Genomic DNA, 22,670 nt, shown 5'->3' on the forward strand with positions numbered 1-22,670 from the left:
CAGTCACTGGAGAACAAATCAGGTGTCCAGTTCCTTTGGACAATCAGGAACCATTGATGCTAAAAGGCAAACTCAAAGTGACATCCATGGAGCAAACTGTGATTTTGAAGGGGCAGCACAGGAAAGAATGAACTGAAATTTAAAAGGCAATCCAGGCAGATCAGCATTTATTTGCCTAACTGCCTCCTTATGTTTATTAATTCAATGTATTTATATTAAGTGCCACAGATATGAATGTTTAAAATTATATTCTGAAAAACATAGGAAAAGCCCAGAGCAACTGGAAACACCTCTCATCAAGTACAAGGGCAGAGGCTATAACTGGATTTCTGAATATTTATAGGAGCTTGCTGCTTGCCATTGTATGAGTTCACTAGGAAAAGGCATCTGTTATTTGACACTAACTGGGTAATTTGCACGGTGACTCTTGAACTCACAAATGGCTTATGGTAAAGTTTAACATCACAATATGTATCACATTTTAAAAATCTTTAAGATGCTATATAATCATTTTATCTGTTGTATAAGAAGGGAGCTCGTGTTGAGGGTTTACCTCACAATATTAGAAGCTGTCTTTAAATTCTCTCCACTTCGGTTTGTAAAGAAAAAGACATGATTTAAATGCAAGAAAATGACAGGCATGAGTGATTAGTTTCATTGGAGCTTTTATTTTTCCCCTCTGAAGAATTCTTAGAAGGTATATATAATTTCTGACAACCCTAATTTCAATGAGTGTCTCAGAATCACAAATACTGAAAGAAGTATTGCTTCTTTCATTAGAACTTTGAAAAACCATGCTAATAAAATATGCCACTGGGTTAACAAATCATATTCAGTCTGGCTTTATCTCTTTTTAACTTCTGATTTTAATTGGTCCTCATTTATCCAGGGACAGACACCTGTATCATGAGGACGGAACTGCTTTCTCTTCTTCAGGAGTTGTGATGGGATAGCACTGAGACAACAAAAGAAACCCAGTCCTCTCCCTCAAACAAACGATTTATGTAAATAAGATGAATAAAGCTTGTCGTCTCTAATACTGTCTGAAAATCCCCCTTACACTCTCTTTCTTCCTTCCCAGGTCTCAGAACTTCTGTAGACAGCAAACATCAAAAAAACCAAAGATTTTATAATGATTCAGCCGCCCACAGCAATGAAGTAAACCCTGATTTTCCTTCAGCCTAGGAAAAGATCAGCAAAGAGGCTTCACAAACAGCCTCTTAACTTTTGAGGTTAAAAAAAAAAAATCACTGTGGCAGAAAGGTTACTTTCATAAATACCTTTGGGGATTTTGTTTCCTTTCTCTTTGCTTCTTTTTCAAAGTAACTCTTCTAATTTGCACCCCCTCCCCATACAAACATTATAAAGTATTTTCTTTACCAGAACTTTGAGGTTAGGCATTTTAAGTATACTTAAAAAAAAAAAAAAAAACAAACACAAATGGTAAAATATATTTAGTTTGGGATGTGACTTTTCTAGTGCCTCATTTCCTTCACTCCTTTAAATGCTGACTTACTCCCACTGCAGTTGGAGTTTCCTCTTTCAAGTTTCACCTAGCTTCTCCAGTGACTTCCTGCCCAGCCTTGCCTCCCTAGCAATCTCCTTTCAGAATCCAGCCTTTGGGAGTGAGCTCTAGAATCTTTGTTCCATTTCCCTTTAGAGACAGACACCTCCTCAAAGCGGTGCACCCTAGTGTCCCACCAAGTGCACACTGGTGTTTGGATCTCGGGGTAGGCAGCTGTCCCCAGTGTGCCTCAGTGAGCTCTGTTGCCCATTGGGGCAGTGTCTTCAGGAGAGAGGCAAAAGCTGATATTCTCAAAAGGATGTTACTTGAGGTCAAGAGAGAGATGTGTGGTTTTCTCCAGAGCCCGAGCACATAAAAGTTGAAAATAGTATTACTGACTAAATTGATAGGGAACTGACTTTATTGGAAAAGATCAAACAAACTGGAAGGAGATTCAGATAAGTTTACAAATAATACCCTGAGGTCCCTGACCCTCAGCCTTCTTTTTAAAGGAGACCTATATTTTCTCAAAAGCATTATTTAGGTATGGGCGGAAATAAATCTCCAAAAGCCCTGTCTTCCTTTCCTACGTTGAATTAAAGATGTCCACACCCATATTCCATGGGACTTCTCTTTGGAAGGCTTTCAAAGGAAATGGAGAAATTCCTAGAGGAGGTCATGGGCCATAGTATAATAAACAGACAAAAGATGCACAATTTGTACAATTTAACAATATATCAGAATTACAATTAAATGCCAAATGTGGGGAAAGGGTGGACAGGATGAAGAGAAGTAGGGTAGTTTCCTAAGGAAGTTTCTTAAGTGAGATAATTAACTTCTATGAAATTTTATTTTGATAAACATTACAATGGCCAAGTGTTGGCCCAACTGGACACAGCTAACAAGGACACTGAGAAGTGGTTGTGTCTCATATTCACATTTTGCATACAGAGTAAAGTTACTACATGAGAGGCTCCTTAGGAAGAAGAGTGTTCTCCTGTCACAAGAACTTCACAATAATTGAGCCCAGAAAATAGGCAGAGTGGGCTCTCCCATGGGGACTGATCCTGATGCCCAAACAGTACACCGCAGGAAAATCCACTTAGCCCACGTTAAAATGACAAAAGGGGCGTGAATCTTGCTCCTCGATGGTAGATTATTTGCTCTAATCCAAGCTACTGGGCCATCTAATGGCCTGGAAAGCAAAAAGAAGTCTATTTTAGGTCCTCTAAAAGCTATTAGCTGAATGTCTACACAATTCTAATGTCTAAGAGATATAGCCAACCTTGTCACATATATGTAAGGCAACTCACATTTTTCTCTCCAAGTGACTCTAAATTTTAATCTTTATTGTCCTCTCCCAGATGTCACAACTCCTTTCTGCCAGATTCCCCATTATTTCAAGAGACAAGAATATTCCCTGAGGCCTCCTTCTGAATATACATCTTTCTGAGATCATGTCTCTGGTTTCCCTGAAGACTGTCACATTGATAAATCTATCTTCTGCCTGGATCCTTGATTTTGAAAATAATTTTATCACCTTAGCCAGGCACAGCCAACATTTCTCTCTTATACATATTCTTCAGGCAGAAAGTCTTGCTTGGTCTGTTCCATTTCTGTGCATAAAAGCATTCATATGCAGAACTTGGCATAACTGTACATGGAGACAAGCTTTTTTGTAAATAGGCCAGTTACCACACATGGGCCACAGGAAGACCCTATCTGAGCCTGGTCCAGCATAAAATCAGTTATGTCCTTTCCATGGAAGCCTGGGAAGGTATGGCGTGTGGAGCAATACTCTGACAGATCGTAAGGATTAACTTGCACCAAAAGCTCCCGGTATTAAAAAAAAAAAAAAAAAAAAAAAAAAGGCATCAAAAAGCTTTGCTTTTTTAGAAACATTTAGAGCTTTCAAGCCCACACACATTCAGATAGTACTGATTAATCCTCTCTCTGTTTGTGGGATTTGGAAGAGCTACAAACTATAAAGAGCCACAATATTTTGACTAAGTGATACATTCTTCTCTCTAGGTGTATTTGATAGAAACTTTTGGACTTTCCTCCCTTCAATTAATAAAATGTTATAAATATAAGAACATTTGAGTATATGAAGACTTTACAGGAATACAATTGATAAATATACCTACTTCTTTGGTATGTATAAAGTGTTGAGAGTTTTAAAAATCATCTTTTTGCATAAAGCTTTATAGTTTTCAAGGTACTCTCACATATATTAGCAAGACAGATTCAGTACCAAAAAAATCTTATTATTCAACTCTTATTTAAACAGAATTCATTACTCACTTCCTCCACTTCTCCTGATTATATGAGAGAGGGTATTAGAATTTTTTAATTTAATTAGGATGTATACCCTACCTGTTTCCAAACAAGATTTGAAATGACCTATAATATTAAACCCATGGTAAAACTGCAACATTAAAAATCAAAGAGGATACACACCCAGGTAAAAGAAGATGTCCCTAAGCACCTGCAGCAAACTGTCACAGCTGGGCTGTGACCTTGCCTCTCACAGGAGTCAGCATTTGCTCACCAGGTGGGAATGCAGAACCTCTGGGCCTGTGTAAGAGTATGTTTCCAGACCTGTCTCGCCAGCAGGGTCCCTGGATTAATTATGCTGCTGCATTTCTCAGAAAGTGGCTGGTAAACCAATTGTATGGGAATCGTCAATGGTGCTTATTTTTTAAATGCAGCTTCATGGACCTGACCTAGGATGGCTGGTGGTAGGGTTCTGGGGATGATATTTTCATATACCCACCAGGTGGTATTTTTGCTCTTTAAAGCTTGGCAATCCTGCTTTGCTGGGACTGGTGCCTGTTGCACAGAAACTATAGAAAACCCAGCACCAAGAAGGTAGAAAACTGTTCAGTGATCAGTCTCTTGGACGCTGCTGTATGCCTTCCTGTTTTTGCCTGGGCTTGTCACACTTTCAAATGCTTTGCCCACTGCTCACTTGATGTTTTACTTTGGAGGGCCCCATATGCCTAGCTCAGAGCCTCTTTTTATGATCATAGGCCACCCAGGAAATCATTTTTAAAAGATTATGGACAGCACATCCTCAGAATTCTCTGTATTTGACTTTGCTTCCAAAGCTGCCAGTATTAACAGGATGATCAGATAGAAACACTACCTCCACACCTAGCTCCTCAGTCTTCTACTCAAGACATCAACGTTTCTGGACATTTTTCTTCAAACTCAGCAACCTATCCAGAACAAGTGTAGAGTGTCTGGTGGATGCATGAGGCTAGGACCTCACTTCTGAATTTTGGGAGCGTTCACAGCGCAGGCAGAACAGCTCATAGGGCACAGCGGGTCTGCTCACAGGAGATTCCATAGCAGCTGGTAGGGACTCACAATGATCTTTTCATGGGACTTAGCCGTATGATGTCCCCCCTCTGCTGGAGTGCTTAAGAACCCTAGTCAAGTGCCAGAGCTGCCTCAGACCAGCTGGAGGGAGCCAAACACTACACTTTTAGGACCTTTGCAAACTAGTTGTTGAACATAACTGTTAATAAACATTACATTACATAAACTGAAGGCGAAATAGACTATATCTAAAAACAAAGATAACAAATGCTCAAAACTCATCATTTTTTAATTGCTATTATCTAGGCTCGTGAGGTTATTTACATCTATTGTATCTGTATGGTAGAAATAATATAAAATGGTGTGCAATGGCGTAATTCTTCCCAATTCTGTCCAGTGACATCAAGTTGGTCGTTTGAAATAAGCCATGGGGGGAGGATCTACACCCTAGAAATCAACAAATGCAACAAATCAGGGCTTACTCCCATCTTCTCCTCCCACCCCCAGCCAGTTGTTAAATATTTACCAGTACTTCATTGCTCTGAACTCAGTTAGTATTAAGATGGAAAAACACAAAAGTACAATATAGTTACTTGACATTTCCCAGCTTGACTATTTCCTCCAATCTGCTTTCCTTTCAATGTGGTCTAACGTCTCCCAAGTCAAGGTCTTTGGAAGCAGAACCTCTGCCAGATAACTGATCTGAATAATGTGCAGTCTGAGTTGTTACTTTACTTATTGGCTCTCCTAAGATGAAGTCAGAAATTCTACAGAGATTTTATATCTAAAAATTTTCCTGCTTAAAATCCCTGCTCTTTTACCTGCATTGTCTCTTAGATCTTCCCCTGCACACGTGTGTCTGCATCAGTGTTTGCGTGTGCATATCTGTATACACTATGTAACAGCCGTATTGTTCCTTCTGACTGGCTAATTTTAACTTAAAATAACTACAATTTAAGCCCAGCTTTGTATCTACTAAAACACTAGGAAGGGAGATCATTTAATGTCTTAAAATCAATACTTGGATTCTTAAGAGGGAATTTAGGAGGTCAGCAAACGTTATTAAAGGATCAGGAAACTGACTCAGGAAAAATCCAAGGAAAGTAAGACTCCTTATATGGCGATGATAAGGCTAATGGGAAACTGAAAGTGATATTAGAGAGTGATTGGGAATTTCATACAGAGGAGTCATTGTTCTCTGTTTCCACTCAGGGTAAGTCAAGAAGGATTCAACTTACAGTGCTTTATAGAGAGAACTTTACAAGAATTCAGTAAGAGAAAATTATCTTAAGGTTGCTTTCACCTAAGGTTGTTTTTAATCAGCCATTTTAATCAATGATCCCACGGAAGCTTAAATTGAAGGTAGAGTCTTATTACTAAAAAGTCACCCAGAAATGAACTCAATGGAAGATGGGATGTCTGGATTTTCCCCCCAGGTAGATACAGGCTTTAGCTTTCTAAATATTTTTCAGAGTTCTAAGCTTAACTGAAGATCATATTTACTAAGGCTAACCCAAATAGATAGGGATGTATAATTAAAGGACAAGGACATAAGTACCTAAGACATGCAATACTGAACCAGACCAAAGAAACATTATGTCTGAAACTCAGTTTCTGATCATGTCAATGAGGTCCTTTTGTGGGAAGGCAAGTGAGGGGCTCAAATCAAAAACTTCCCTTAATAATCCACTAAGTCCATTTGTGTGTCTAATTCCATTTTGAACTAATTTATGTATTAATATGTGCAACCTCATAAGGTAATTACTTTCCTAGTTTTCACTACCACTCTCATGGCAGATATAGTTTCTAAATGAGGTTCTTCTAGTATCCTGGAATTTTTAAAATCTTTATGCATGCATTAAAATCCTTTTGGAAACAGAAAGGGTATAAACCACCAAATGTATTCATTAATTGTTTAATACAATTATTTATAATTAATCAAGTGAGTAAAACAGAATTTACGTGACTCAGATCCTACCAGATTTAAGTTTTCCAAGGTCTTAGATTGGCCTCTACTTATCCTTTCCCCACAAACTTTCCCCAACCTGCTGCAAATTTCATGCTTCAATGGTTCTAAATCATTTTCAGTTCCTGAAAATTGCCATGGAGATGTGGCAGTAACACTTCTTATTTCTGGGATGTTTTCTTTCCACCACTTCCTGACTCCGCCTTTCACCCTCTGCCTGGTTTAGGTGCTGCTCCCAGACGTTCCCATCTATGGGTGCTGGCCCTCACAAAGAATATCCGAGTTCCCCATTAGACTGTCAGGTCCTTGAAAACAGGGACTGTGTCTTTTTTGTTCACCCCTCTATGCCAAGATGGTAGGCATTCAATAATAATGGTTAAATTTATAAAATAAGTAGTTCAATGGGTTTAAAATAATACCCCCACTGTGTTCATACACTAGAGGTTCAGTCCATCAACTCTGGCCTCTACAAGAATGGCACAACTTCATGGCCATTATAGTTATTGTTGTCTGAATCCCACTAGGCATCATGCAGTCCCTCAAATGCAAATTTATGATGATCTTATACACATGCCAGTTCATGCTTCTGCATTCTTTCCTAGTGGTGCCTGGGATTTCATCGGACTTTTTGGCTGATATCTTCAAGCAATACATGTAGTGGCCTCAAGATCTGTTTTACAGGTTGGAAAGAACCATTCAGAACTATCATCCTGTAAGTGTGGTTTGTAGGATGGAAGCAGCAGAAATGGTGAACTGAGTTTAAATTTATCTTGTTTGATTCTCTGTGTTACTGGGAGCACAAAGTTTAGCCCTCTGTTCAGCAGAACTAAAAAGCCACTGTAAAGTTCAAGAACATCTCCTCCCCCAAGGAACAGAAGCAGGAGAAACTTTCATCGTGATGAGGGAAATCAAACAAATCTTGATTTTGAAACAGCTTTGTCCTCACAAAGATGACTTCTTAAGGGAGGAAACCAAAACTAGAGTGGAAAAATACAGGCAGGGACTATCAGACTTGTAAAGATTACTCAAATGTAAAGAAGTCTGCTCTAAAGTTGTGTGTAGGCTTTATGGGGAGAATAGAAGAGGCTCATGTAGCAAGGTATGAATTTTTAAAAATATCTTGGTCTAGAAGAGATCCTACTTAGCTTTATTAGTTTGCTGTAAGGTATATGATACCTTAAGCTTAGAAAATAACTCTCTTGTAAATGGTTTAAATAAAGAAATATGTTGATATTAAGACAAGTTTTCCGTTTATATGTTATTTTAAATTATTTTCTAGACTAGATCTTAGATGCTTCTAGATGATATTTTCTGAAATAAATCAAGATTTTTAACTCTAAGTTCTTTCTGTCATAGGAAAATTGCAGGTGAGTAAGGACTATCATTTTATTATAATTATTAGTAAAAATATAGTTATCTGCTTAGGTTGTTATTCAGAACAAGTACATTTTTTTTTTGTCATTTGAGAAGAAAAGGGTCAAATGATACAACCTCCAGCTTGTGACTGAAGACAATTAAAGACTGGCATTTAAAGTATAAACATTTCTTCTCTGTCTCTCCCTCTCTTCATAAATTTGCTTTCTTAATGATTTTAATCAAAAGCTCAGAGAAAACTAGAATTGATTTTTCTGTCACAAGGCTTTGAAAAGCAGCCCGAGAAGGTTGAGACACTCTCAAACTAGTCATTCTACTAGTGGCTATAAATCACTCTGATGGAGGGAGAAGGAAAATGAAAAGATTCTACACTTTGGTCCAAAAAATTAGCTGCACAAGACAGGGGTGGGGAGACAGGGGTTAGTGGTACCATGTAGGAAAAAGATGGCCTTTATCCAGGTTCACACATTGAAACTGGTTTTCATGTCTCACAGTTTATTTTAGTCTGAACAGTCCCATCACTTTTTTTCCCAGGACACTGACTTTTTTGAAGCACTTAAAGAAGTTGTTCTGTAGAATGTCTCTCTTTTTGGACTTGTTTCATTATTTCCTCTTGGTATCTAATTATTTCTTTTTATTCTTCTTCCCCCTGAATTTCCCATAAGTTAGGTCTCAAACAGGGGTCGACGAACTACAACTCACAGGCTAAAGCCCACCCTTGGCTTGTTTTTTAAATAAAGTTTTATTGGCACACAACCAATTGTTCGTATATTGTTTATGGCTGCTTTCTGCTTTATATAAGAACAGGGTCGAGTAGCTGTGACAGAGACCATATGGCCCACAAAACCTAAAATAATTACAATCTATCTCTTTCTAAAAAATATTTGTCAATTCTTAGGCTAGAAAACTGGTTAGATTGAGGCAAAATACTTTTGGCACAAAGGTGACATATTTCCTATTCATCATCTCACGAGGCACATCATCAGGCTACCCAGCTACTAGTGATGCTAAGTTAGTTCATTTGGTTAAGTTGGTGATGGCCAGATTGCCTCATTGCAAAGGTAAATTTTTTCCCCCTCTTTTCATTTAGTAAGTAATTCATGGAGTGATATTTTGGCTTTATGTAAATCTATTACTCAAAAATCTTCCATCTAAAGGTTTTACTGTCCGTTGATGATCTTTGCCTGAAATAATCATTACATTAGGGATTGAAAAAGGTCACTTTCTAAATCTATTATTTTGTCAACATTTATCAGCTGACACAATAAAACAGCCTAAACTCACCTTATAATTTCAAATCAGCCATTTTCTTTTTTTCAGTTAGCCCTGGTTCCTTTAGGTGAAAATAGTATCTAGGAATCAATATCTAAATTGATTTAGATACTAGACTGTATGATTTAGTACACAGAATGAATGACCTATAGGCCTGAATCTTTATTATCTGGCCCTTTACAAGAAAAGTTTACTCATACCAGGTCTAGTGGGATGACAGAAGGAAGGGGCACTACACATTTAAATGGTAGTAGGTATGCTCATTGCTACTAAAGTGTCATTGTTTCTAGTGGCACTTTCAGTGACCCTTTCCAGAGGGAGAAAGGTTTATTTAAAAAAGAAAAAAATCACAAGTTCTTATTGATATTGTCATTTTACATTTAATATTATAGTGTCTTAAAAATGTTATTTAATCTTTTTCATACACTGAGTCCTAGTCCTGTTAACACTATAATGTTCATTTATATGTTTTATCCTACCACAAAAAAAAGGTAAAATATTTCAAGGTCACAATACCAATATTACCACTAATCTTAGACCCACTGAGTGAAGTTTAGGATTTCTATTCTTTTTCACTTAGAATACATCCAAATAAGGATGTACAGAGTATTATTTTCAAAAATCACTTGAAATAATTTTTTTTCTTCATGTGACTATAATTACCTCAGTTGGGGAGGCTATAAAAATTCTTATGACAATTAGGAAAAGTTGAATATGGACTGGATGCTAGATGATATAATGGAATTATTGTTCATTTTCTTAGTTATTATAATTGTCTTTGTTCTTACCAAATTCACACTAGAGTATCTAGTGGTGAGGTGTCATGATGCCTGCAACCTTCTTTTAAATAATATGGTAAAACACAGTGGGGGTGTGTGTGTGTGTGTGTGTGTGTGTGTGTGTGTGTTTAGAGAGAGAGAGAGATTACAAATGAGAAAGCAAAATACTAAAAATCCATACATCTAGGTAGAAATTTTTGTACCATTCCTGCAACTCTTTAAGCTTAGAATTTTATTGAAATTAAAAGTTAAAGAAAAAAGTGGAGAAAAAAGAGAAAGATGATTATTAGTTCTAAATGGATTTTAAAAAATGAATCATTTACACATGCACCAATATTCTGCCACCTTGGGCAAAATTAATTAATGTGTATATCTTGGGGAAGAAGCTTTTAATTCTGCTCTGCTCTTGGAGGAGGGTCAGACCATACCCAGAGCTCTATGTGCTTTACTGTGAAAGGGAATAGACAAAAAAGAATGCAATGAGAGGAGAGACTGTCAAGTTTTCTTAGCTTTCTTTCATTCTAGTTTGGTCTATCTAGAGGCTGGTTAAGGGTGGAAATCAAGTATATATGAATATTTTGCTTTTTTAAGCAACGGCATTAATGCCCCCCCCCCTTCACCATCCCATTAGACCTGGGGTTAGCAAACATTTTCTGTAAAGGGCCAGATAAATATTTTAGGTCTACAGGTCATATGGTCAATGTATATGTCATATTGTCACTGTCACCATGTCATTGTGGGCCATAGAGTTTCTGTTTGTGTTAAAACTTAGGTGTCACTGTGGCACACAAAAGCAGCCATAGACAAATGACTGGACGTGGTGTGTTCCAGTAAAACTTTGTTTATGGACACAGAAATTTAAATTTCATGTGGTTTCCACACAACATGATGTCTTCTTTCTTTTTTTTTCAACCACTTAAACATGTAAAACAAACAAACAAACAAACTTCTTAGCTTGTAGGCGATGCAAAACGTAGACATAAGGCTAGATATGGCTCAATTCAGAGGGAAAAGGGGGAAACTTACAATTGTACCTTTGTGTCCGCTGCCTTTTAGCCACCCTCCTCGGCTTTCGTGAAGGAAAGGGGCTCCTTTAGATGATGTGACAGGTCAAAAGCACATCAATGCTCTTAAGCCACGAAGCCAGCCATTGGAGTCTCCGCCCAGATCTTAAGACTAACTAAGTCCAAGAACTGTTCTAAATAGGAAGGCTTGTTTCAAATTTGTCATCAGTGTAGTTGGGAGGAGTCATAATGTAAGTAATCATAACTAGAACCTTGAACTATCAGCCCAGGATCTAGAGAGAGAGTCTCACTTGCTTCTTTTGCAAGTGAAGCCACCCCACTGTCTTTGTACTCTGGGGCCTTTGTCTTGACAGATCCATGTCATGCTAATACCTCTGTGTAATCAAACTAGTTTGCTTCCAGATATGAACTTGTCTTATTTAAACAAATGTATATTAGATACTGATACAAATAACTTCTTAAGTAATAACCTTTGTTTACAATAATTTATATCCTTTTATTATTATGACCCTTCCATAGTGACCCTGAACCGTGATGTGTGGTGAACCATGCTGGTGGGCTCCTTTGACCAGTGAGGGTTTTCCCCTAAGCCTTCCTCTACCATAAATGACAATGAGTGGAAAGCATACCCCTTCGAAAAACAGCTTATAAAAGGAAGGACTTACAGGGATGGGAATGAATATGTGGGAAGAGACAAACATAACTATCTTTAATGTTCAAATGATTGTCAAGGGAAAGAAGGTTCAGACTTGTTCCACATGGTCTCAAGCACTAGAAGGAGGATGAATGTGTGGAAGCTGGTAGGACAGATCTGAGTTTATGACTAAAAATAAAGAAATAGAGGAAAAGAAAAAAAAATCCCAATATCTGTCCAAAGACGAAATAGACTGCCCTGGAATATAGCAAGTTTAATATCAGGAGATACAAACATGACTAAGATATATGACCACTTGGTGGAGAGGTATTAGAAGAGATTTTAAAATTAAAATCATTGAACTAGATTACTTTTGACTTAGGACCTTTAATACCTTAGGCTTGACAATTTTGAGATGGCATTCTTTGTTTAGGGGAAAAAAAGACAAACATAAATAACCAAAAGAATGAAGCCATTCCTTATTTTTCTAGTTTAATTATAACAAGGACAAGTGTGGCTCATTCTCCTGCAATGAATCAAATCCCCCTTATTTGCATAGTATTTGTTTATTCTAGTTATATTCATTCTTTCACTTAAATGAATATTTATTGAGATGAAGTTACCCTCAATGTGCCAAATATGAGGCTACCTTGGTGAAGAGACACAGATTTCACTCTCATAAAATCAATAATTTTCCAGAAAAGATGAAAAATGTAACAAGTAATTACAAAAAAAAAAAGATGTTGAGATTGTGCAGATATAGGGCACAGTGATGGTCTATAAACATGATTACAAATCCATTAATACTCCTCCTATTTTGGGAGGAGTTTGGGTCCCTAAATTCCCTTGATGGGTCTTTGAGATTTCCAGGACTGGGTCATGAAAGGTCATAAGCCTTCTGCCTTGTTTGATGGGAGATGAGCTTCGGGAGCCTGGAGGTACTGTGCAGGAAGTCCAGCTCCCCTGAGCCCACTGTGCTTTGAAGAAGTCAAGTCTCATGGAGAAAATATGCAGAGCTCCAGTTGACAGTTCCCAGCTACTCCTAGCTTTCTAGATATCCCAGAACTAGAAGTCTGAAAGAAGTCACCAGATTATTCCAGCCCCAGTCATTCAAGTCACACTCATCCATTCAATTCTTCCCAGCTGAGACTAGAGACATCATGGAACAGAGACCAGCCATCCTCTCTGGGTCCTGTCCAAATTCCTGAGCCAATGGATCCACACATATAATAATTATATTGTTGTTGTTTCATGCCAATCAGTTATAGGGTGGTTTGTAGTAGTTCACTGCAACAGGCACCGTGAGAAGATTTATCAAGACCTAAGCCTGTCTAAGAATCAGAGAAGATCTCTCTGAGGAAGTCACATCTGAGCAGAGACAGAGAATAAGAAGAAGGAGTTAGCCACAAGAATATTCTGGGTAAAAGAAACAGTCTGAAGAGTCAATGGAGGTGACAAAAGCCCTGAGCCCGCAGGAATTGACAGAGTGTAACAGTCTGCAGAGGAGTGGGAACGGCAAGCGTCAGGTGGGAGATAAGAGATGAAGCAGAGTCTGACATGGCTTGTCTCACAAGCAACATTAAAGCATCTGAACTTGATCAGAAGTGTGAAAGTCAACCACCGAAGGCTCTTCAGTACCAGAATGGCCTGACTGGATGTATTTGCAAAGCAGGTGAGACTGAAGCAGTGAGAAGCTGTAGCCTTAACTCAGGTGTGAGGTAGTAGTAGACTGCCCAGGATAGCAAGGGGGATCCATATGTAAAAGGTGAATTCATGAAACTTACTAAGCCCTTGGCGGTGGGGGTGGGGAGTGAGAGAGGGAGGAGTCACCTGGGCTTCTGATTGGGCAGTGGGGTGAGTGGCGTGAGTCATTTACGAAATGGAAACACGGGAGGAAGAACAGGTGGGCGGGGTGATGAATAGCTCCATCTGGGGCATGGGGAATTAGAAGTGCCAGAGAAACATCCGTGTGCAAAGCCAGGAGACAGCTGGCTAAACATTACTGATAAGGAGGAGGATATGGCGAGGAACTGCAATACCGAGTGTGTATTTTAATATGAGGCTTTTTAGATGTTATTTCCATTCATTATGCTAACAGCCACGTGGGAGTGTTCTGAGAGGTAAGTAACCTGCCTAAGGTCACAGACACAGGAAGTGGTAAGGTAGGGATTTCAACACAGATCCTCTTACTCCATGTTCAAAGTGAAAGACACATGGTACACTTCCAATGGAAAAAAATCACAATGCCAGGCGATACTCTTTGGATTTTGAAGGCAGCAAAATCGGCCTTTGGGAATGCTTCTCCAGTCAGGTTAGTGGGTGACTTGAAAAGCTCGCAGTTTTGAACAGGGGCCAGAACAAAAGAAACTATCCAGCTAGTCTAAGCCACAGTGAAGACAGCAATGCTACTTGGCCCTATGACACTGGGGATTCACTGGTGCACTGGTGTATTATGGATGGCCAGGATGTTCTTAACAGCCTGCCAGAAACATTTATAAGTTTTCCTCTAGTAGAGACCCTCAGGATTTGGCAGCGCACACATGCTTTCTTGCAAGTTATGCTTTTTCTCTAAAGAAACAGCTCTTGGCTTGCAATTGGACCCTCGTCATTATTAGGATAACTATGATCTGTTAAGCAGGTGCAATGTAATAGGCACTGAAGTTAAGTGCTTCTATGTTTTAACTCCTTTATTCCTCTCAACAACCAGGTATTATTTTTTAAATCTCCATTTTATAGGTGAGAGTTGGTATCAATTGGATTTTTGTCTTTAAGACATCTGATGACAATGAGCTGTAGGCTACCCAAATATCTTTCAATAAACTCTTTTTACCACAGAATTTGACAAGAAATGATCTCTGTTGTTTGCAAACTAGAACTCTAGTTAATACCGGGGGGCTAGGCTAGATGCTTTCCAAGATTCCTCCCAGCTCTAAAATTATATGACTCTATAAAACTCATATTAAAATATATAAAGTAAGAAAACCCAGATTGTAAACATGCTCCTTTCACTAACAAAACAATTAGTTTAATATCACCTGATAGCTCTGTGTGTGTGTACACATATATTTTTTTGTAGGCGTAGTTCCAAAGGGTAAACACCAAGTGCTTGAAGCTATATTGTATCCACCATGATGGCAGCATTTTGTGAAAGCTGCCACTACATTTCTTTCAATCTGTGGCTTTATATTTCTATCACTTCCATCCATAGCTGCTAAATTTCTATCTACCCAGCCCTGCAGCTTTATAAAATCTTCTTTAAAGTTTATGCCTAAAAGATATTTCATTACCTGAAAGTACTGAATAAAGCTCCCTAGCAAAGGGGTTGGTGAAAAAGACATCAATACCAGACAGAGTGGTGCTCCACTTCATTCCCAAATACTATGTGGGGCACTGGAGGACACAGGGTCCCTGTGCTGCAGAAGAGGGACAGTAAACCATCTACCTCTCTGTATTAGTGTAAATGTTGAATGGGAGAAAGGTAATGCAGTTTCAAAACAACTCAATGCCCGAAGAGAAGCTTTCAAATATCTGTGGACTGAGATAAAAGTCTGTATTCCTGGGGAAGAGAGTATGAGATAACTTAATCTTGAAAATACCGTAGCACCTAGCTGTTCTGTTTGGAGTTACAGCATCTGCGAGCATTTCACTGACACATACATATGAAAGAAAAAAAATCACAGTGGGCACTGAAGGGTGCAGTCATGCTCATTTTGCATAAAAATGCATCATAAAGGGTTTCAGAATATTGTCTGTTCTCTACCAAACATACCTGCTGACATTTCATTTTATGTCCTAAACAACTATATGCAACAGACAGACCAACTTGGCATCTAGTAGAAATCCAGTAGCTTTTTAATGAGCAAAGATTTTTAAAACCAAAGTTGTAAACATTTAAGTAAAAGCAGCCCCAAATACTATACAAAAGGCACTCTCCAGTTGCCTGTGGTCTGGAAAGGGCCACAGATCTGAAGCTGGACTCGTGTAACTCGGGAGATGAATCACTATCCAAGACCTCTAGAATGACCCCAGCTGTGCCATCCCTGTCTAGCTGGTGCTCCGTCTGCCCACTGGCACAGGTTTCCTTGTTCATTTTCACATTAAAATGACTCTACATTGCTTTATCCATAAATTTCTTAGTCTCTCTCAATCATGCTTGCTCAGCTAAGATCCATTCAAGGACTGCTACAATTATGTGCAAATAATCTGTGCATCAATGCCCCAGTATATGAAAATACAGACACACATGTCATAGTCAGTTATGCTAAACCGATGAACAGGTTCTACATGTTACTATTTTTCTTTAGACAAAATTACCTCTATAGGTTGGAAGATAGCATGTTGGCTATCAATGGGGTCTCTTTCAGTCTTTTAAATTAACTCTAATTTGTGAAACTTATAGCATCATTTAAAACACAAAATAGACAGTCTTACTAAGAACTATATTTGCTTGCTGTCTCACGGTGCTCATTGGTTGACATCATTTGGCACAACCACTTGGAATGGGGATTGGGTTGACAGAGATTTAATGAACAAGAGCATTACATTAATTTGGGGGAATCTTGTGTTGAGAAGCAAAAACAACAAATGTTTGTAAAATTTCTGTTGAAGTCACTTTACTAAACATATTCTTTAGGAATCTCAGATTAGACTCTAGACCCACTTTAAATGCCCTTAATGTCTTCTAATACAACATGCTGAGTTTTGCATATTATTAAGACAAGACATGGAAAATAGAGAGAAACAGCTGGTTTTAAGACTCTGAAAATGCAATAACTGTCAATTCCCCACTGTTGGCAAGACCCCAAAACACACACTAGATTAAGAAAGCCAATCTAGTGTTAGGAAGGCAGCTGGCTCTAGTTTCTTCCTTCCAAACAGTCACCGCCATCTTAAACTTCTGGTATTTGTTTTATGACATAGGAAAACTCTCTTCTTTTGGAAACAATAACTAAAAACTAGGGTTTGTTGCTGTTAAACATGTTTGTGAGCAAACACACACACACACACACACACTCTCCTGCTTGGAGAGAAACATGCAAGATTTTTGCTTGCAGAGGATGCCTAGAATCAATCAACTACTCCGTGAATATAGTTTCACCTACATGACTTCCCTGAACTATTTCAGTGAGGGTGTAGCGCTGGGAAAAGAGAAATCAGGAGCACATCAACAAAAAGTGAAATCTTCTCAAGAACCCAACAGATGACTCAAGGCCCATACTTGAGAAAGTATGGAAGGAACTCTAGGACACTGGTTCTCAAATGCTGCTGCACTTCTGAATCCCTGAGGATTTTCAAAAACTGCTGGGGCAGAAATCTCATTGCCAGAGATTCTGATATAATTGGTCTAGGGCTTGATCTGGACATAAGGACTTTCGAATGCTTCCCAGGTGATTCTATGGCAGCCAAGAATGGAAATCCTGCTCTAGTGTTCCATTAGCATTGGCAAAGGAAGTGCTCAGAGCCCATACCTTCCACTTGTTGGCTGTGCCCAGCTTCAGTTTTCTAGTTATAAAATTATATGCAGAAGAATGGCTTAGCCACGTTCATCTGCTTTTAGAAATCTGTAAAGTCACTTCCTAGAGGATATAGTTTAAAACATTTTAATACATTAAAATTATTACAAAGGAGGTAAATGGAAAAGGCAGGCTATTTGTTAAATTAGAAGAAATAGCAATGACTATAAGTGAAAGCCCACAATTATATCCATCCTTGTAGAAACAATAATTGGCAAATACAGAAGGGGAGTATGTGTTAGCTGCAAGACAACTGAACTTCAGAAAAGTTAGGCACTGAACATTTGAATAAGGATTTGCAAAATGTCCTAACGACACGGTGGGAAAAAGGCCCCCATGCATGGAAGGGTGATCTAATTTCTGTTTGTTTACTCTGCAACTTTCAGTGGTAATAGAAAGCAATGACATTTAAAAAGACCAAAAAAAAAAAAAAATGAGCTATGACCATTACAAGTCCTTACTTTCCACTCCTCCCTGTATGTATCTAACATAAAAGATACTCAATAAATTATGGGAAACAGTACAAAGATTCCTCAAAAAACTAAAAATAGACTTACCATATGATCCAGCAATCCCACTCCTGGGCATATATCCAGAGGGGGCTCAAATTCAAAAAGATACATGCACCCAAATGTTCACAGCAACACTATCTACAATAGCCAAGATATGGAAGCAGCCTAAAAATCCATCAACAGATGACTGGATAAAGAAGTTGTGATATATTTATACAATGGAATACTACTCAGCCATAAAAAAGAATAAAATAATGCCATTTTCAGTAACATGGATGGATCTGGAGATTGTCATTCTAAGTGAAGTAAGCCAGAAAGAGAAAGAAAAATACCATATGATATCACTCATATGTGAAATCTTAAAAAAAAAAAAAGAAGAAGAAGAAGAAAGAAGACACAAATGAACTTACCTACAAAACAGAAACAGACTCATAGACATAGCAAAGAAACTTATGGTTACTAGCGGGAAATGGGGTGAGAATAAATTGGGAGTTCAAGATTTGCAAATACTAACTACCATATATAAAATAGATAAAAAATAAATTTCTATATAGCACAAGGAACTATATTCAATATCTTGTTGTAATCTATAATGAAAAAGAATATGAAAACAAATATATGTTATGTATATGCATGACTAGGACATTGTGCTGTACACCAGAGGTTGACACACTGTAACTGACTGTACTTCAATTAAAAAAAAGTGATGAGGACAAAATACAGCTTGTAATAGATTGAGAGGGGAAATATAATTAATACATGAAATGAATTGCTGTATCTCTTTTTTAAGTTGAACTGTATGAAATTGCCAATACTTAACCATTTTTGACCCAGGAAAATGGAATTTTCTTATTGCTCAACTTAATATATGTGCTAATTTATGAGTATGGTTTTCAAGAAACTTAATCTTAGAATTAAAAAATAGAAAAAGGAAATAAACAACAGAAGTTTTCAAACCTCCAAGGCTATGTGGATGTGTGTTTTTAACAGAGTTGGAAATTGCTTCAAGCCTTCTTATTCTGATATGAGAAAAATGCACCTACAGTTAAAATAAACATGAGATTTGTGAATTGTATTTCAGTAGTAGAGAAAAAGCTTTTAACCAATCAACCACATTTTTGTGTCAGGATGGTTACAAAAGAACATCACTTCTGGTTCTTGTCAGAAGCAAAAGCTACCAGCATTTGTTACATGTTGAATTCCGTCTCTCTAAATCACAAAATGAGGACTTTGCTTTTATCTATAATATCATCCAAAATCTTCTAAGAATTATTTTCTGATATATTATCTGGATATTTTAATGGCCTTCCTCACTGATGTCCCACTGGCATGCAAGGATTGGATGGATTCATAATTATCTGAATCTACAACCTTTCACATGAGTCAAATATGCAGATCATAGACCCTTAAAAGTTGATAGTTCACTTAGCCCTCAGAAGTTATCCAGTTCAGTTTCACAAAGGACAAAACAGAGCCTCGGAGAGGTAAATCAATGACATACACTTACTGAAAGAAGATTTCATGCTGAAGCCCTGGTCTCCTGGTTCCTAGTCCTTAGTACACTTTTCACTGTGTTATAATATGCCTTTTCTCCCTGTTATGTAATGCAGGCCAATCTGATTTTCCTTTTCCTCTTTTCATCTGGAGTTCTGAGTCAGCTAATCTTGCTAACTACTGGGACAAGAAGCAAAAGGCTGAAATGGCTCTGTAATCAAAGAAACTCCCTGACTATGAGGGGAGATTTTATTAGAAGCATGTCTCCTACATGCTTAGACTTCACATCTGTTCCTTTTTTCCACCCCCTTTAATTCCTGAGGCTCTCTTTTGTTTCCCCAGCATAGTTTCAGACTGTCCAACTAGCCTTTTGACCCCAACCTGTGCCTTGCCTTTAGTTTTTAGCTGCACATGGGTTTCTGTCCCTGACCTGTGGCCTGGCCTGCCTTCTGGTATCCTCTTATATCTTGGTCTGTGCTTGTTTAACTGGTTTCTCATTGGTTGTTTCACCTTTTAGCCTTGAGCCATACCTTTGCTATATTTTTTCTTCATAGCAGATTAAACTCAATTTTAAGTCCTGAGATACCTGGAAAATCATGTGAATTTCATCCAGAAAATCCTTGGGAATTGCTTGGCATCTGTGTGGAACCCCAGATTCACTCTGCAGGCTTGGTGACTGGAGTTTGAAATAACTCCCATGGGTCACAAAAGAAGCTTCCTAGATATAAGTGAATCTTGCTGTATAAAATGGTTATGTCACCCTAAGTTATGTAAAAGTCAAAAATGAGATTTTGATTAGTTTAGAAGACTTCATTTTTCAGAGAAGTTTTAGGTTCACAGCGAAACTGAGCAGAAAGTACAAAGAATTCCAGGCAATTTTTTTACATTGGCTAACTGTAAAGAAAACTTATTGTGATTTATGTTATGAAATAAAAGATCTATTTTTAATTTATCTTCTGTGGAAAATCTACTCAGGAGCTAGCTAAACTAGATAACTATGCCAGTTACCAATTTATTGACTCTCAGCTCCAAATCCATCCTTCACTGTCTGCTCTTTGAAAATAGAGACGGACCCTGTAACTATTTCTGCTTTGCAGCCGGCACAGTGATTAGCCATGTCAGAAAAGGGTGCTGGAGAGATGCTGAAGACATAAGGGGCTTTCCTTCCTAGTTCCAGTGTTTACTCCTTCTTACTCCTGCTTCATGGCCACCAGTAGCATGTGTGGAGGACACCCAGTGGTGCTTGTGCCCATGGAGTTCACTGGCACCACATGGTTAGCTTCCCATCAAATTCCAGAGGTAATCCCATGGTCAGATTTCCACTGAGTCTTGCAAGCATGAGCATCGCAATGGCTGACTTGTAGCTTTGGCCTCCTGCACCCACGTAGGGCGTTTCCTGCTTGTCCAGTGAGTGCACACAAGTCCTGGCTGAGCCCATCCAGGAACTTCCCCACCTTGGAGCAGGCCACAACCACACCTTCTACAGGGAGATCTGAATCCCAACCATGGAGAAGGGGACCCCACTTCCAAATTTGTGTCTTCCACGAGAATCCTCCTTCAGCCAGCCCTGTTCTTTAAAGTTCTCTCTACCCCTTTATATGACATAATTTTTTGGTTAGAATTAATATTCTTTATCTTAAACTTTCCCTATTCAAATTACTATGTTGTCTCTGTCTCCTCACTAACCCTAATTGGTACAATAACCTTGGGAAAAATAACTTTAATTTTTTGGTGCATGCATTCATAAAATGGAGAAACCTGGTAAGCTGATCTCAGATGCCCTTTCCACCATTAAAATTACATTGTGCTAGGGAACTCAGGGTTTTTCCAATATTGAGTCGATCTGAAGTATACTAGAATGAATACCATATCGCACAGTATTATTGGGTATTGTCTTCCTCAGCCTCAGTCATAATAAATGGGTCTCCCATCTTATCTGAACAATGGTTTCCTCCTTCTGGGTCAAAATACTGAGTCACAGCAGCAGCCAATATTATTTCATGCACACAGTGAGCAATCAAATACTATGAAATCCTCTGTGAGGGTTCTAACTAGGAAGCTGTCTAAGGAACAAAATGGAAAACCAGAGATTCCTGTATGAATATGAGAGTCTGAAATACACTACAAATATCAGTTTATCCATTAGTGAATATAAATATTATAAGGACATATTAAGTATAGATATTGTTTGTCCTAATACATTACAGAAAACTCCATTCACCTAACACATTACAGAAGACCTTCATTACCACACAATTTCAATTTTTTCTTTTACCTTTCTCTGTCTTTTACTGACTGTTCTGCCATTAATTTCTTCAGTTCTTCCAGACGCCGAAGATCTCTCATTTCCATTTCTTGCCATTTCTGTTCTTTCTCAGCCCAGTATTTTCTTATCTATTGTATAAATGTTACATAAAATTTAAATTAACAATAGATATGCAAAAGCAAGGAACCAAGTTATGACATTATCCATTGGTTCATATAGCAAAGATTCAATTTGAATGGCACTTCCATCTTTTTTGTCTCTTAGATCCGCTTACAATATATCGGCAAGAGAAAAAATAAAGCAAAACACGAAAGTACATGTCCTGAGAAACTGCATGGTTTAACAGTTTCTGAAGTGGAAATATAACTTGTGCTGAGACCTAAGGTTTTCATCTATGGCTAAAATAATCGACTTTCAGGGAACCACAATAAAAGCATGTGATTGTCTCTAAAGTATATGATCTACCTGTTACTCAAAAATATTTTTATCCTCTTATGGTAATGTAGTCTTTAACAAATATAGCATTAAACCTATTTTTACTTTAAAAGCATGGGTTTATTCATGCTAATGGACAGCAGGATGTTGAAAGCTTTATGCATCTGGGGAAGTGGCAGGAGATAGGTGGGAGGAAGGAGGAAAAGAAAAAATTAGCAGAGTTGTGATAAATAGTAGTTCTGACTTATGTGGTAAAATGAAGGACAAATTTATCAAGCTTGAAAAGGTGAAAGCATTATTCTCACTAGGCATGTTTTCCTTCCCTTCTCTTGGAATGGAGACAGAATGAGAAAATCTGAAGCACACATAAGCTATTTTCAGGGGGCTGAAACCATTATTCAGGGTTCACTTCATGATGAGGCAGCTGAAATTCATGTATAATTGACAGAGGACCATTCAACTACTGTGATCCGCCATGTTGTGTCTGGGTCAAGAACTAGATCTTGCTGGTAAAAAACAGTACCTCAGTGGTGAATGGTGGTGAGTGACCACCAGCAGAGGGGCTGCAGCAG

At 38.1% G+C, this 22,670-nt stretch overlaps 1 protein-coding gene across 15 annotated transcripts in view; it reads right to left on the reverse strand.

The window, feature by feature from the left end:
* The window catches only part of CCDC148 (coiled-coil domain containing 148), a 325,980-nt gene that overhangs the window by 147,434 nt on the left and 155,876 nt on the right, over positions 1–22,670 (reverse strand). For all 15 annotated transcript variants that reach the window (XM_074363720.1, XM_074363726.1, XM_074363722.1 and 12 more), the window contains one exon: positions 21,673–21,791. In XM_074363720.1, coding sequence (XP_074219821.1) covers positions 21,673–21,791 — 119 coding nt within the window. The remainder of the gene's footprint in view (positions 1–21,672; positions 21,792–22,670) is intronic.

Source organism: Camelus bactrianus, chromosome 5 (assembly GCF_048773025.1).
Source record: "Camelus bactrianus isolate YW-2024 breed Bactrian camel chromosome 5, ASM4877302v1, whole genome shotgun sequence".
NCBI lineage: Eukaryota > Metazoa > Chordata > Mammalia > Artiodactyla > Camelidae > Camelus > Camelus bactrianus.